Genomic DNA, 13,873 nt, shown 5'->3' with positions numbered 1-13,873 from the left:
TTCTTTTTTTTTTTTTTTGCCATACGCGGGCCTCTCGTTGTGGCCTCTCCCATTGCGGAGCACAGGCTCCGGACGCACAGGCTCAGCGGCTATGGCTCACGGGCCCAGCCACTCTGCGGCATGTGGGATCTTCCCAGACTGGGGCACAAACCCGTGTCCCCTGCATCGGCAGGCGAACTCTCAACCACTGCGCCACGAAGGAAGTCCAATACTTTTAATGGTACTGTTTATCTGAGTTTTGGAGAAAAGGCCCCACATTTTCATTCTGCACTGGGTCCTATATATTGGGTAGCCATTCCTGCTCTTGAGTGCTCTGCTCCTCCTGAGGCAGGTCTCAAATCTTTCCTTGTTGGAACCCCTTTCTGTCTACAGCCCTTTGGGGATTCCACCTGATTGTCATGGATTTGAAGGCCGCCACTGTTTCATGGCTCCTCTGCTGCTTCATTTATGAAATCCAGAGCTGGACCAGGACTTAAGAAATAATTCAGGGGCTCCATGATCTCTAGAGGAAGGACACCTGCCACAGTGGAAGATGATACAACTTCTCAATCCCCTTCTAACCCTGACTTGGGGAAGCAGCCAAATGCTGGAATCTCTTATCTGGCACTGCTGGTTCTCTCTTTGATGAGTTTTGGCAGAAAAATGCTTCTGGAAGACTAAACCTCAGCTATTATCCCTGACAACTTGGTTCCTCTCTATTCTTTTCTGCTACCCAGTGAATTGTTGAGCAATTGTGAGTAGGTAGAGCAGGTGGAGGCTCTTGTCAACAGTGACTGATTTCATCAAAACTCTGCATGAAGAGTCCTGGCAAAGCAATGCTTGGGAGATTTTATTTTGTTTTGGTTTTAATGGTACAGCAGAATCACCTCTTCTTTTTTAAAAAAAGTGAAAAAGATAATTTTGGCAAATGTGCAAACATCACATCACAAAACTGGAAACAAGAAGCTTTATAGGAAACCGATGAAGATGAGAAACTATAGGAAACTGAAAATGAGCAACACAAGATCTTTGTGGTGAAGGATATAAAGAACATAAAAATGTATATTCAAGGTTTTTCATGGAACATTATAACCCATCAAATTAAGGTATCCATATTCTCTAACAAAAATTAACTGAGCTGAGGAAGGGTAATGCAAAAGTATTCTAATGCAGTGCTGCCCAATAGAACTTTCTGTGATGATAGAAACGTTTGATCATCCCTGTGCTAATACAGAATCCACTAGCCACATGAATACTCCCATTGTGGCTAATATAACTGAGGAACTGAATTTTTGACATGGCTTAAATTTAGCTGCTTTAAAAAGTGGCTACCAATTGAGCAGCATAGTTCTAATGCTTCATAGGTCAAAACCAGTGGTTTCTATGGGGGACTTCTTTAATTACTGCTGAGGGGTAGGGGGCTGGAGTAGAAAGAGAAGAAAGCTCTTAACAGATCTACTTAGTCACTTACACAACACCTTACATTCGCCACAGCTTCCAGAATCAGTAGGTGGCACAACCTGCTGTAAGGGGTATGAGAGAAGGATTCTTGGGGAGAGCTGAGTATGCCTTTCCAAGTCCTGGCTCAAGCCAATGGCAGTAAAAAAGGCCTAGGATTTTGTCACTCAGATGGGGAGAGGACTATGGTTCCACACAGAATCTGAGGCTTGGGCCACGCCTGGGGCATCTGTGCATGGAAATCATCGCTGTGGGGCTGGCAGGGAGCTGGAGGTGGGGCGCTTATTTTCGGACAGGGTTTCCAGAGCCAGAGGAGGATTTAGAGGTGGAAGGAGGACCTGCAGGCCCTTTCTGGCCACCTGCAGGCTGAACAGACCCTTTCTTTCTGGGGATTAAGGTCTTGTTCTTGCTCTTGAACACTTTGCTGGGATCCAGCTTGTTCACAAAGGAGTCGGTCTCTTCCGTGAGTAGGTTTGTGTTGTAGGTGATGGGTTTATACATGTTGAACCATTGCTGTAAGGCAGAATTAGGAGAGAGGGTCACAATTCAAAGGAGAAGAGTATGTGTTTATGCTCTTCACAGGAGATACAGGGGTAGAGAGCTGGGGAGATGAGGCAGAGTAAAAGACTTTAGGAAAAACTGCCTCTAAAATCTATTAGCACTTCCTTTAGGTAAAAGGGAAGACACACATTGCTTTATGGGGTCTCATAACCTTTAAACATGAGGACTAAGAATCTGAGTAAATGCGCTTCCTTCTAACCTAGTGTGCACTGAGCCTGGTATGCTAGGTCCCAAATCATCAGGGTACGGTGTCCTTCTAATTGTTCTGCCTCCAAACCAGCCACTGGCCATCAGGTGGACTTGGTAGCATCCTTCCCACAGGGAAGGAGCACACAGAGGCCAGAGCAGGCCTCTACTGAGGGAAGTTGCCTGCTCTCTTCCCTACAGGCTTTCTGGGCAGTTGAGGGCAAAGGGCATCTACATTTATTTTCATTGATCACAACCACCCACTATGTTGCCTGGATGTATGTCACTGTCATGTGACATTTGAGGAAAGTGAGGTCCACTCAATGAATACATTCATCGAGTCCCTCATTTTTTGCCACCCAGTCAAAAGTTCTTCTAGACACACCTGGTGTTCTCAAACCAGGCAGTACATCAGCATTACCTGACATCTGTATGTTTAAAATGGTGTCTGGATATATAATATAAATGAGGCACATCCATACTTTGAAATACTCTATATCATTGAAAAAGACAGCTCTCTATATATTGATAGGGAATGAGCTCCAACACGGAGTTAAGTGAAAAGAAGGTGCAGAACAATGTGAATAGTATATCGCACTTGTGATTTAGAAAAAAGGAACCAAAAACTGTATGCATGCATGCATGCTTTCTATCCAATAAAGTATCTCAGTGAGGGCACAAGAGAAACTAACAGTGGCTCCCTGTGGGGAAGTGGATGGGGAAGCTGGAGAACCAGTGAATAAGAGACTGATTTTTCACTGTTCCTGTATGCATGTTCTGCCTATCCAAAATGAATGGTCAAACCTAATCTCCCCCCACCACCAACCCCTTTTCATTAGAAGTAAAAACTCCCCAGGTGATTCTGAGGATCAGCCAAGTTTGGGAACCATTTAACTAGATTAGTATAAAGTGAGGTTGTCCACCTAAATTGGAAGCACCTGCCTTGCTTATTGAACATACACGCTCCTGGGCTCAACCCCAGATCTCCTGCATCAGATGAGGAAGCTGGGAATCTGCGGTGTAAGCATTTCCTCAGAAGATTCTGATACATTCTACAGTTTGAGATGACAGGTGGTCCCCCCTTACCTTGGCCTGTGGGCTAATGCCATAGCTGGTGAAAGCATACTGCCACTGGGGCAGGCCCAGGTGGGTGATAAGCAGGCGATAGTAGGCAGTAAAGGTATCGGTGAGAAAATGCCAGTATAATGCTCTGTCCAGGAACCAGATCTCAGTGTCTTGTGCTAATGCTGAAATAGCAGACAAAGGACATAAAGGAAGGGATGGCTTAACACTTTTTTCCTTTTATCTATAAAGTCAACATCTACTCATGGCTAAAACAAATTTCAATAGTAGAAGGAATGTAAACTGTAAGTAAAAGTTCCCTTTTTTCCCTTCAACCTCCCAGTTCTGTTCTCCAGTGGCCACTGTTACTGGCTTCTTTATATTCTTTTACAAATTCTTTTTTTTTTTTTTACAAATTCTTGATCAGTCAGTCGACTGATCTATCTGCTGGGCTTTGGCCACCTGTGCATTCAGGCTATCTAAGCAGCACTCCATTCTTGTGTGGACTCAACACTCCCCCTCCCCCAATAGGTACATACTGTGGTCTCAGCCTTCCTGATGGAGAGGCACTCTGTCTGAACAGTTCTGGCTTTCTCAGGAGGTCTGTCAGGAATTAGAAGTGCTGTGAGAAACCACCATGGAGGAGCCCAGACCAGCTTCCTCTCCTGGGACTCCTGCCTGTGCGGCTGTGTGATATGCTGGTTGAGCTGAAGCAGGCACTATTGTACCAGCTCCTGCCTCACGCTTGCTTCTGACCGTCCATTCTTAGTACTCCTAGTTCATCTCCTAGGCCTCTCCTATTTCATCTCCTGTCTAATGGCTGTAACATCTCCCTAAGTGGCCTCCATCCTCCAGTACCTTCCACTTCCATTTCTGCCTGTGGTCACATTTTCATTTGAATCCTGCCATACTTCTGCTAAATAACCTTGACTCCCCACCTACTTCCACGTAACGTCCAAACCCCTTCACCTGGCTTTCAAAACTCCACATGAAAGGGAATCACAGGGCTTCTGGTGTCATCTCCTCCTCATCCACAAGATGAACCACGTGGCCAATGAACTGGAATTGTCATTCCCCCCAAATCAGGTGCATTCTCTCATGGCATGGCTTTTACCCATATCCCTTTGCTTGGATGCCCCCTTTTGCCCCACACCCCACACCCCCCATATCTCATTCAGACCTATACTTCAAGATGTAGCTCATTAGTTGCGGCTCACTGGCTCCTTAGTTGTGGCACACGAGCTCTTTAGTTGTGTCCCCACATGCTGCAACTAAGACCCGGTGCAACCAAATAGATAAATAAATAAATATTAAAAAAAAAAAAAAGATGCAGCTCAAAGGCTACTTCACAAAGACTCCTCCAGCTGGAGATGATCTCTCCTTTCCCCCAGAGGTGAACCCTGGTGTGTCTTCTCACCCTCTGCAGGCAGAAAGCTACTTGAAGAGGGCTGGACATTGTCCAACTCTGTAGTTCCTAGGGACTGAACTGCTGTTAGGGGGCCAGGTGGTGCCCACTGTTTAAGAAGCCAGAGCCGCCTTCTCTTGATTTCCCATCTGGGATCTTAGTTTGAGGTCTAGTAATTCAGATTTTTATTGCTGTTAATTGGCCTACATAAATACGTGTAAAAGAAAGACAATGTTTTTCCTGGATGCTTTTCTAATGCATGAGCCTGCTGGAGGAGTTATAAACAGAATGACTATTTCTTTTAGCATTTATTCACTTATTATCCTAATCTTATTATTTTGCAGTAACTCACAAGTGACACAAATGACAATAGCTTAAAAAGACTCTAGTAATTGGCCTGGAGGGGGATGCTCAGAGAGGACCAAAGGGGTTTTCTGGGTCTTAGCATCTACAAGAGACCCAGCAGCACCTCAGAAGGGGAGGGAAGAGCATGCCTTTTGTGTGATGGCTGGAGAGCAAGGTCAGCCAAGGCCATTCCCAAGCTACAGGACCATGCCTGCCATGATTCTTACCTGGTTTCCCTCTTTTGTAGACAAGGCAAACCTTCCCATTTCCGTTGCAAGGATCCAGCTCAAATATTACACTGCGAGAATCAAAGTGAGGCTTCTCTGGCTGGTTCTCACTAGCTGCAAACCCAGAAGTTAATGGTAATGTTCAAACACACTCAGCTCAAACATACTTATTCATCCAGCTTTGCTTGGATGAAATAAACAGAGGGAAAAAAAGCCTTATCTCAAACATATTCTTAACTATTATTTTCAAACGTGGACCAAATGTATTCTATACTCTAAATGTCCTGGGTCTTATTCATGGTCTAAGCCTCTGTCTTGGCTCCCCTACCACCAACAGAGTGTCATGGAATCTGGGGAAGGGGGCATGAGGACAACAAACTGAACTTCTTGGGAGTGGGACTACGTAAGTCAGAGTAATCTGAACAACTTTTTTCTTTTTCCCCAGATACATGGTTTCCCCTCATTTATAGCACTTCATGATCTTTTGATTAGAATCCTTTTTCCTCTGTCTAAAATGTATATTCGTGGCATGTTATGTTTATTTCTATTATAATTATAACATTATAATTAATGCTAAGTCTGGCTCTGTTAGAAATACCTACCTAGAAACGAAATACCATAATGTAACAGAAAAAAAGATAAATTCTTAGAAATGCAACCATCAGAAACCTTCTCTCCTGCTTCTTTCATTACAGCAATTATGCAATAATGATTAGCATTAGTGACTGGGGTGGAAAGGGTTTAACAAACCTAGGAGAGATTGGATAAAACAGAGTATATAAAAATAATATTTTTGATTTACACATATACCCATACATATAATTTTACATAAATGCATAAATATTTACATTTCTAAATAAGAAGGCTTTTTGTGTTTTTTTTGTTTCTTTCTTTAACATGGTTTTACCCTCCCCTGGTGGTTATACCTTCATATTCTTCATCTCATATGGTCCTAGGCAAACATATAGGTATACATTTAAATTTTGTGAGATCATTTACTATATAAAAATGGGATACCACACATGTTACCTGAATCTTACTTTCTATACAATAATACAATGTGGAAAGCCCTCTAAGGGTTGTAACTCTAATGCATTCTTTTTAATGGCTGCCTGACAGTCTGTGGGAGTGCATGCACCCTAATTTATCCTGTGAGCCACCTATTGATAGGGGGCCAATATTATTCTGCTACAAATGCTACAGTAATCATCTCTGTACCTGTCCCTTTGTTCTGGTGCTTTTGTTATATGGCTAGATACCTTGAAGTATTATAGAATGGACATTGCCAGACTGCTTTTTGAAAAGGCCTTTGTTTTTGAAAGATATTTTCATGGGGTATAGAATTCTAGGTTGACAATTTTTTCCTTTGAGTATTTTAACTTTTTTTTAATCAAATGAATTTGCTTAAAGAATATTTTAATTTAAAATTTTTAATGTATTTATTTTTTATTCCGGTCTAACAGCATGATTTTCCTCTGATTGTTTCTTTCTTTCTTTTTATTGGAGGATAGTTGATTTACAATGTTGTGTTAGTTTCAGGTGTACAGCAAAGTGAATCAGTTATACATATATCCACTCTTTTTTAGATTCTTTTCCTATATAGGTCATTACAGAGTATTGAGTAGAGTTTCCTGTGCTATACAGTAGGTCCTTATTAGTTATCTATTTGATATATAGTAGTATTATATGTCAATCCCAATCTCCCAATTTATCCCTCCCCCTTCCCTGAGTATTTTATCTTGATTGAATTGTTTCCAACGAGAAATATGCTATTATCCTTATCTTTGCTCCTTTGTATGGAATTGTCTTTTTCCATTGACTGCTTTTAAGATTTTCTCTTTATCCCTGATTTTGAGCAATTTTATTATGTTTCCTAGTATTGTTTCTTCATGTTTCTTGTTCCTGGCTTGTTAAGCTTCTTAGATATGGTTTAAGTTTCCAAGTAACTGGTACAGTTTTGAGCCACTGTTTCTTCAAATAGTATTTCCTGGTCCATCCCCCTCTTTTCAGGGACTCCAATTATACATACATTATACCATTTGTTGTCCCTCAGTTCACTGATGCTATTTTGATTAAAATAATTTTTTATTTTCTTTCTGTGTTATTTTGGATTGTCTATTGTTATGTCTTTAATTTCTCCAGTCTTTTCTTTGGCAATATCTAAACTATTGTTAGTCCCATCCAGTGTATTTTTCATCTCAGAAACTAGTTTCATCTCTAGAAGTTGAGTTTGGATTTGTTTTTTCCTATCTTCCATGTCTGTACAAAGTTTTTGGACATATAGAATATAGTAATGACTGTTTTAAAGTCTGTATCTGCTAATTCTAAACTGTACCTCAATTCTGGATTGGTTTCAATTAATTTTTCTCCTCCTTATGGTCATTTTTTCCTGCTTTTTTGCATACCTGGTAATCTTTGATTGGATGCCAGAAATTGTTAATTTTGCATTGTTGAGTGCTTGCTATTTTTATATTTCTATAAATATTGTTGAACTTTGTTCTGTGGCACAGTTAAATTACTCGAAAACAGATACTTTCAGGTCTTGTGCTTAGTATTTGACAGGCAGAACCCAAGGCAGCATTTAACCTAGGGCTAATTTTTTCCCCATTACTGAGGCAAGACCCTTCTGAGTACTCTACCTAATTCTATGTAAGCCATGAGGTGTTTCAACCTGGACGGTAGAAATGGACACTATTCCTGGTTCAGTGTGAGTACCAGGCATTGTTCCCTCTAATCTTCTTGGGTGGTTTTGTCCCTGGCCTTGGGTAGTATCTTCACATGTGTGTGCTCATCAGTTCTTTCCTGAATACTTGAGGACACTCTGCAGATCTCTGCAGTTCTCTCTCTATGCAGCTCATTCCTCTCTGTTACTCAGTCCTGTGAACTCTACCTGTCTTCATCCAGCTGGGCTCTTAGTTATGTCTTCTCAACAGGTACAACAGGTTCTCCTTGGGTTCCCTTCTCTATGCTGTCGACTGGAAACTTTCAGATACTAAGCTAGGGTTCACCTCATTTGCTTCCCATCATTCAGAGCTCATCATTCTTCCCTGTATGATGGTCAGTATCTTGACAACATCCATTGTTTTATATATTTTGTCTGTTTTTGGTTTTTTTGTTGTTCCAGGTGGGAAGATAAATCTGGCCTCCACTATTCCATCTTGGATGAAATCAAAACTCCAGACTGTAGGCTCCCACCAAGTTTTAGCAGCCTTGACTGATGCTGATTGGGGTCTGCCCTCAGGTGAAAAGTTATAAAAATAGGAAAATCATTCAGTGTGGTTCCCTTGTGCCATTTGTAGATGCCACTCCAGTTTCTGCTTATTTTTGGTTACTCTCCAGTCCTTTTAGGTAATTATTTTAAAAGTTTCCCCAGAGTTTAGAGTATTATCTGCACAAGTCCTGATCTGGTAAAAGGTAGTATGCCATATGGCCAGAATCATAAGGTCAAATCTACAATGTCACTGTTATTAGTTCTTCACTGAATTTTTAGTTTGGTTTTATCTCCATGTGCACATTAGCACACTGTCCTACAGTCTGTGCCTAATAATTTCACCCTCAGGAATAACAGTGGATATCTTTCTGTTACCTGTTATTTGTGCTGATTCTTGTTCATGGTGTTGTGTTTCTTCATGTGCCTGGTTCTTTTTAAGTAGGATTATTTTTGAAAAATTATTTATAAAAACAATGAGGTCTAGGATAATGTTTTCTTCCTCTAGGGAAGAATTTTATTTTTATATGAGTTTTATACTGAGATATAATTCACCTACCATACCATTCACTTAAAGTGTACAAGTTAATGGTTTTTAGTATATTTAGAGCTGTGCAACCATAAACAGTCAATTTTAGTACATTTCTCTGGAGTGAATTTCTGTTTTTTTCTGCCAGGCCCCTGGGGAGATTAGTAATCTGGAATCAAATTAGTCCAATTTTGGGATTTAACATTTTCTGGGATGCACAGGTGACTTATATTTGGGCTTTGGTCCATGTGAAGAGTGGTTATTTCTGGTTCATTCTATCTCCTAGACTATATAGCTCCTCATGGTGCTAACCAAAAGGGTAGGGTCGTTTTTATGGGTGCCATCTTCTGTAGGTTCTAGACTCCATTTTATTCTTCTAGTCTCACATATGGGTCAAATTCTCAGCTTTTCAGTTGCCTCATTGCCTCTTTTGAAAAGGACAACGTATCCTAGGCAAAAGCAACCCTAAACATTGAGCCTCTTCCCTGGATTTCTGTCTTCTTCTGGATGTTGATCTGGTGCTATCTCACCATCTTATTAGCTCTTATTTGATGATTTTTATATGTTCCCTGACTTTTCAGTTGTCTTCAGCAGGAAGACTGCTCTGAATTACCTATCTGCCATTACCAGGAGGCCTCTTCATCAGTTTAAGTATGCTTCTGAAAATAACATATAGATGAGCTTTGCTTTTTATATCAATCTGATAGTTTCTGCTTTTCAAAAGGGAAATTCAATCCCAGCACACTTAACATAATGATTTATCTGTTTTATTTTATTCCTCTTAATGTTTTGTTGCTTATTTTATAATGTTGTTTCTTTTCCCTTTTCCTTATTTTTACTCATGTGATTCAACATTCCTTTATTAGGTTAGAGATTCTAAAGTAATTTTTTATTCCTTTAATGGTTATCTTCCTTTTTTTTTTTTTTTGCTGTACGCGGGCCTCTCACTGCTGTGGCCTCTGCCGTTGTGGAGCACAGACTCCGGACACACAGGCTAAGCAGCCATGGCTCACGGGCCCAGCCGTTCCACGGCATGTGGGATCCTCCCGGACCAGGGCACGAATCCGCGTCCCTGCATTGGCAGGCGGACGCTCAACCACTGCGCCACCAGGGAAGCCCTATCTTCCTTTTTTTATGTATTTGCATGACTGGATCCATATGATTCTACCCTTACTTGAAAACAATATGCCATTGTTTCTCTAACCAAATGTGGTATGCAGAATTCTAAGATGGCCGCAAGATTCATGCTTGTGTGTATACACACCTGTACAACCTCCTCCCCTGAGTGTGGTCAGGACCTATAATATAATGGAGTAGTCACTCCCTTGATTAGGTAACATTATGAGACTCTGTTGTAGCAGACTGGAGAGAAATATTCCTGCTGGCTGAGAAGCAAGTGGCCATATTGTGAGAGGGTCTTGTGGCTAGAATCTGAGGACAGCCTAAACGAGCCAAGAGTGAGCCCTGGCCAACAGGCAACAAGAAAACAAGGACTTAGTCCCACAACTGCAAGAAACTGAATAAGGTCAACCACCAGTGAGCTTGGAAGAGGCCCCTATGCCTCAGATGAGATCACAGCACCAGCTGACACCTTGTTTCTAGCCTGATAAGATCCTAAGCAGAAGACTCTACTAATCTGTAGCTGAATTTCTGACTCATGAAAACTGTTAGATAATAAATTTGTAGTGTTTCAAGACATTAAACTTTTGGTAATCTGTTATACATGAATAGAAAACCAATACACCAAGACACTCTGTTTCCCCCAACAAGGCATACTATTTCTTTCCTAGAGTAGGATGAGGGCTTCCACTTTCTACTTCCTTTCCTCTTTGTCCTACATTTTCTTTTAAAAGGAGTCTCTGGAACATTCCTTGTATTAGTTGCTAGGGCTACTGTAGCAAAGTACCACAAACTGAATGGCTTGAATAGCAAAAATTTGTTATCTCACGCTTCTGGAGGCCACAGATCCAAGGTCAAGGTTGGTTCCTTTTGAGGGCTGTGGAGAAAAATCTGTTCTATGCCTCTCCCCTAGCTCCTGGTGGTTTGCTTGCAACTTTTAGCTTTCCTTGGTATGTAGAACTACCACCCCATCTCTGTCTTCATCTTCACATGGCTTTCTTTTATATCTGTATCTCCAAATTTCCCCTTTTAAAAGGTTGTCAGTCATATTGGATTAGGGCTCCACCCAACTCCAGTATCACCTCACCTTACCTACTTACATCTATAATGTCCCTATTTCCAAATAAGGTCACAGTCTGAGGGAGTGAGGTTAGGACTTCAACATATGAATATTTCTGGGGGGAAGGGACACAATTTAACACATAAAGCTCTTATATCTTGCCTCTCTCCTTTCTGTTAGGTTTAGCTGAGAGTATATGTTTAAACATATTCTATGCACTATGTCCCCTTTTTTCCAAGAGTTCTTATGTAAAAGTTGTATACATTCCTGGATATTAAGATTTAATTAAGTCTTTCTCTTTCATAGGGAGGTTCACTAATCTCTTGTTTCCTTTCCTCTTTATATATCTGCATCTTGAGATCTCCATTCCATTTCATCTGTCTTTTGGTTGGAGTATTTATGTTCTTAAAGTTTTACACATCCTTTAATATTCTTCTAATAACCTGAGATTCTGCATCATGTAATGCCTAGGTGTCTGTTTTCTCCTGAATTCTATTTGAGTCTAGGAGAGCCCTTTCAATCTGCAGATTGAATAAAAGTTTTTGTTTATTACTGTTTATTTATTATTCCCTTTCCAGCTTTTTTTCTCTTTTTGAACACCTGTAATTCCAATGGAAGGTCACCTGGATGTATTTTCTATTTCTCTCACCCTCCACCTTTTCACTCATTTCTCCTTTTAAAATTTATTTATCTGTCCTTTTAGATATTTCTTGCACTTGCTTTTTCAGGCTACTAACTCAGGTCTCAATATTTATACTTGTCTTCAATTCATCTAGTCAGTTGTTTAATCAAGAATTTTTACTTTTTTTCTATAGGAAGTCTTTGTGCTGTCTTAAATGCCCTTAAGTGTTCTTGTTTTTGTTTAGGTTTTCATCTGTGTCCTCTAGCAGTGTTATTTCTCTGGTTGTGTATTCTGATATTGCTTCCTGATTGTCCTCTTTCTAACTGCTGAGTCCCCTGAGAAAAGTCAGCATTTTTCTACTTAAGTTAATGAAACTTAGGTCTAATTGTTGGACTATCCTAAAAAGCATGAACTCAGAAGGTGCCAGAAGCCCACGTGGTTTTTATCCCCATCAGTATGTAGGACAGTGTGGTCTCTACCCCTAGCTGTCCTTTGCTGAGGTCCCTTGAAATCCTATCATCTAGTCTACCTTTATCTACCAGCTTCAAAAGCAGGGTACACCCATTCTACTTATTTAACAACTCCTTTGCCTTTTAGGGGTTAGAGAGCCCCAGTATACACATATGAAGCAAATGTGACCTTTTTCCCATCCTTGAGGATTCCACACATTTCTAAGTGACAAACTCTTCCCAGGGCCCAACACTTTCCAGGCTCAGCTCTTGGACGACTCCTCCTATTGTCCAGCTGCTTGTCCAGTTGAAGGAGAAAGCCTTGCATCAGTTCTCTCTGTCAGAATTTCAATGCACTCCAAGGCATTAGTATTGGAGACACTAGTTGCCTACTGAATATTCATTCTCCCTTTTTAAAACTCCAGTTCTGTTTGATGAGGCAATACTACACAGCTAAAAATACTTATCTCCTCAAATTCCCTTGCACTATGGGTAACCTTTTGACTCTATTCTGGCGAATGGTTATTGGGAGGGGCTTCCGGAAAAACTATTATTTTTCTGACAAAAAGGAAACTATTCTGCCAAGAGACAGTTATTTTGCCCTTTACTCTTCTTTTTCCTGCCTGGAACATAGACTTGAAGCTTGGAGGTAGAGCCCACATTCTTTAAACATGAGGATGAAAACCAAACAAACACAAAGGCTGGTACGCCAGGAATCCAGAGGGAGACTTTATCATTGAGTTTCTCAAGCAGCTACACCAGCCTAGTTCCAGATTTCTTATTATGAGAAAAATAAACTCCTATTTAAACATTGTAATGGGGGTCTGTTATACGCAGCCAAACACAGTTCTGACTGAAGTCCTCACTTATACATAGTTGATCATAGCTTTAGCAGCCATTTGAATTATAAGCCATTTCAATCAGAAGTGGCAAAGAGCCTGAAGGGAGGAAGGGAGCTGCATTTAGACTGTCACGGTCCCTGAAACCTCTCAATACTGAAATGTGGAGTGAAGTTTAATCTGTAACATTCATTCACTTACCAGGTATTCATTAACTGGCTACTATGTGCCAGGGACTGAAGTGGGTGCTGGAAACAAAGATCCCAACCCTGGCATTTTCTTCATGAAAATTTCCTTTTTTGATACAGGCTGTTTTTTTTTTTTTTTTTTTTTTTTTTTACCTTACGCCCATGGTTCAGAGAAGCCATAAATGGGAAGGGTTGGGTTTAGGGGAACATGTAACAATGCCACAATTTCTTCCTATTATTTTCAACATTATAAAATGGAAACAAGCAGGCTGATTTCTAACTCAAAGCAGAAGTCCCTCCAGTTACCTTCTTGTGTATCGTCCTCCAGGTCTGCAAGAGTTGGTGCGTTAGGAAGTGAGTACAGGGAAGACTGGTTGAGTTGAGTCAGTTTTGAGATGCTGTTAATTGCCATGCTGCCCAATGGAATGGTATGTTCTATGGGAATGTTAACAAAAAGAATTACATGGAGTAATAAGCTAGTTACCATGGTCATCAGAAGGGCTTCTGCTTGACTAACTTAAGCCCAGCTATTATTTGATCCCAGGGCTGAGGAATTGAATGGAAAGTGGAAAGGAGAGAATCAATGCACTACATGCTCCAAAGCACCAGCCTTTTATGCAAAAAAAAAAAAAAAAA

At 40.7% G+C, this 13,873-nt stretch overlaps 1 protein-coding gene across 1 annotated transcript in view; it reads right to left on the bottom strand.

The window, feature by feature from the left end:
• Nucleotides 1–123: 123 nt before the first annotated feature.
• The window catches only part of TPGS2 (tubulin polyglutamylase complex subunit 2), a 56,323-nt gene continuing 42,573 nt past the window's right edge, over nt 124–13,873 (bottom strand). The window contains exons 4-7 of the mRNA XM_024764156.1: nt 13,544–13,672; nt 5,224–5,337; nt 3,271–3,431; nt 124–1,950 (exon numbers count right to left, since the gene is read on the bottom strand). Of these exons, the coding sequence (XP_024619924.1) occupies nt 1,720–1,950; nt 3,271–3,431; nt 5,224–5,337; nt 13,544–13,672 (635 nt within the window). The 3' untranslated portion in view covers nt 124–1,719. The remainder of the gene's footprint in view (nt 1,951–3,270; nt 3,432–5,223; nt 5,338–13,543; nt 13,673–13,873) is intronic.

The sequence above is a fragment of the Neophocaena asiaeorientalis genome, unplaced genomic scaffold (genome assembly GCF_003031525.2).
Source record: "Neophocaena asiaeorientalis asiaeorientalis breed wild unplaced genomic scaffold, Neophocaena_asiaeorientalis_V1.1 scaffold670, whole genome shotgun sequence".
NCBI lineage: Eukaryota > Metazoa > Chordata > Mammalia > Artiodactyla > Phocoenidae > Neophocaena > Neophocaena asiaeorientalis.
The sequence above is the reverse complement of the archived record's forward strand: the minus strand, read 5'-3'. Positions and strand labels throughout refer to the sequence as shown.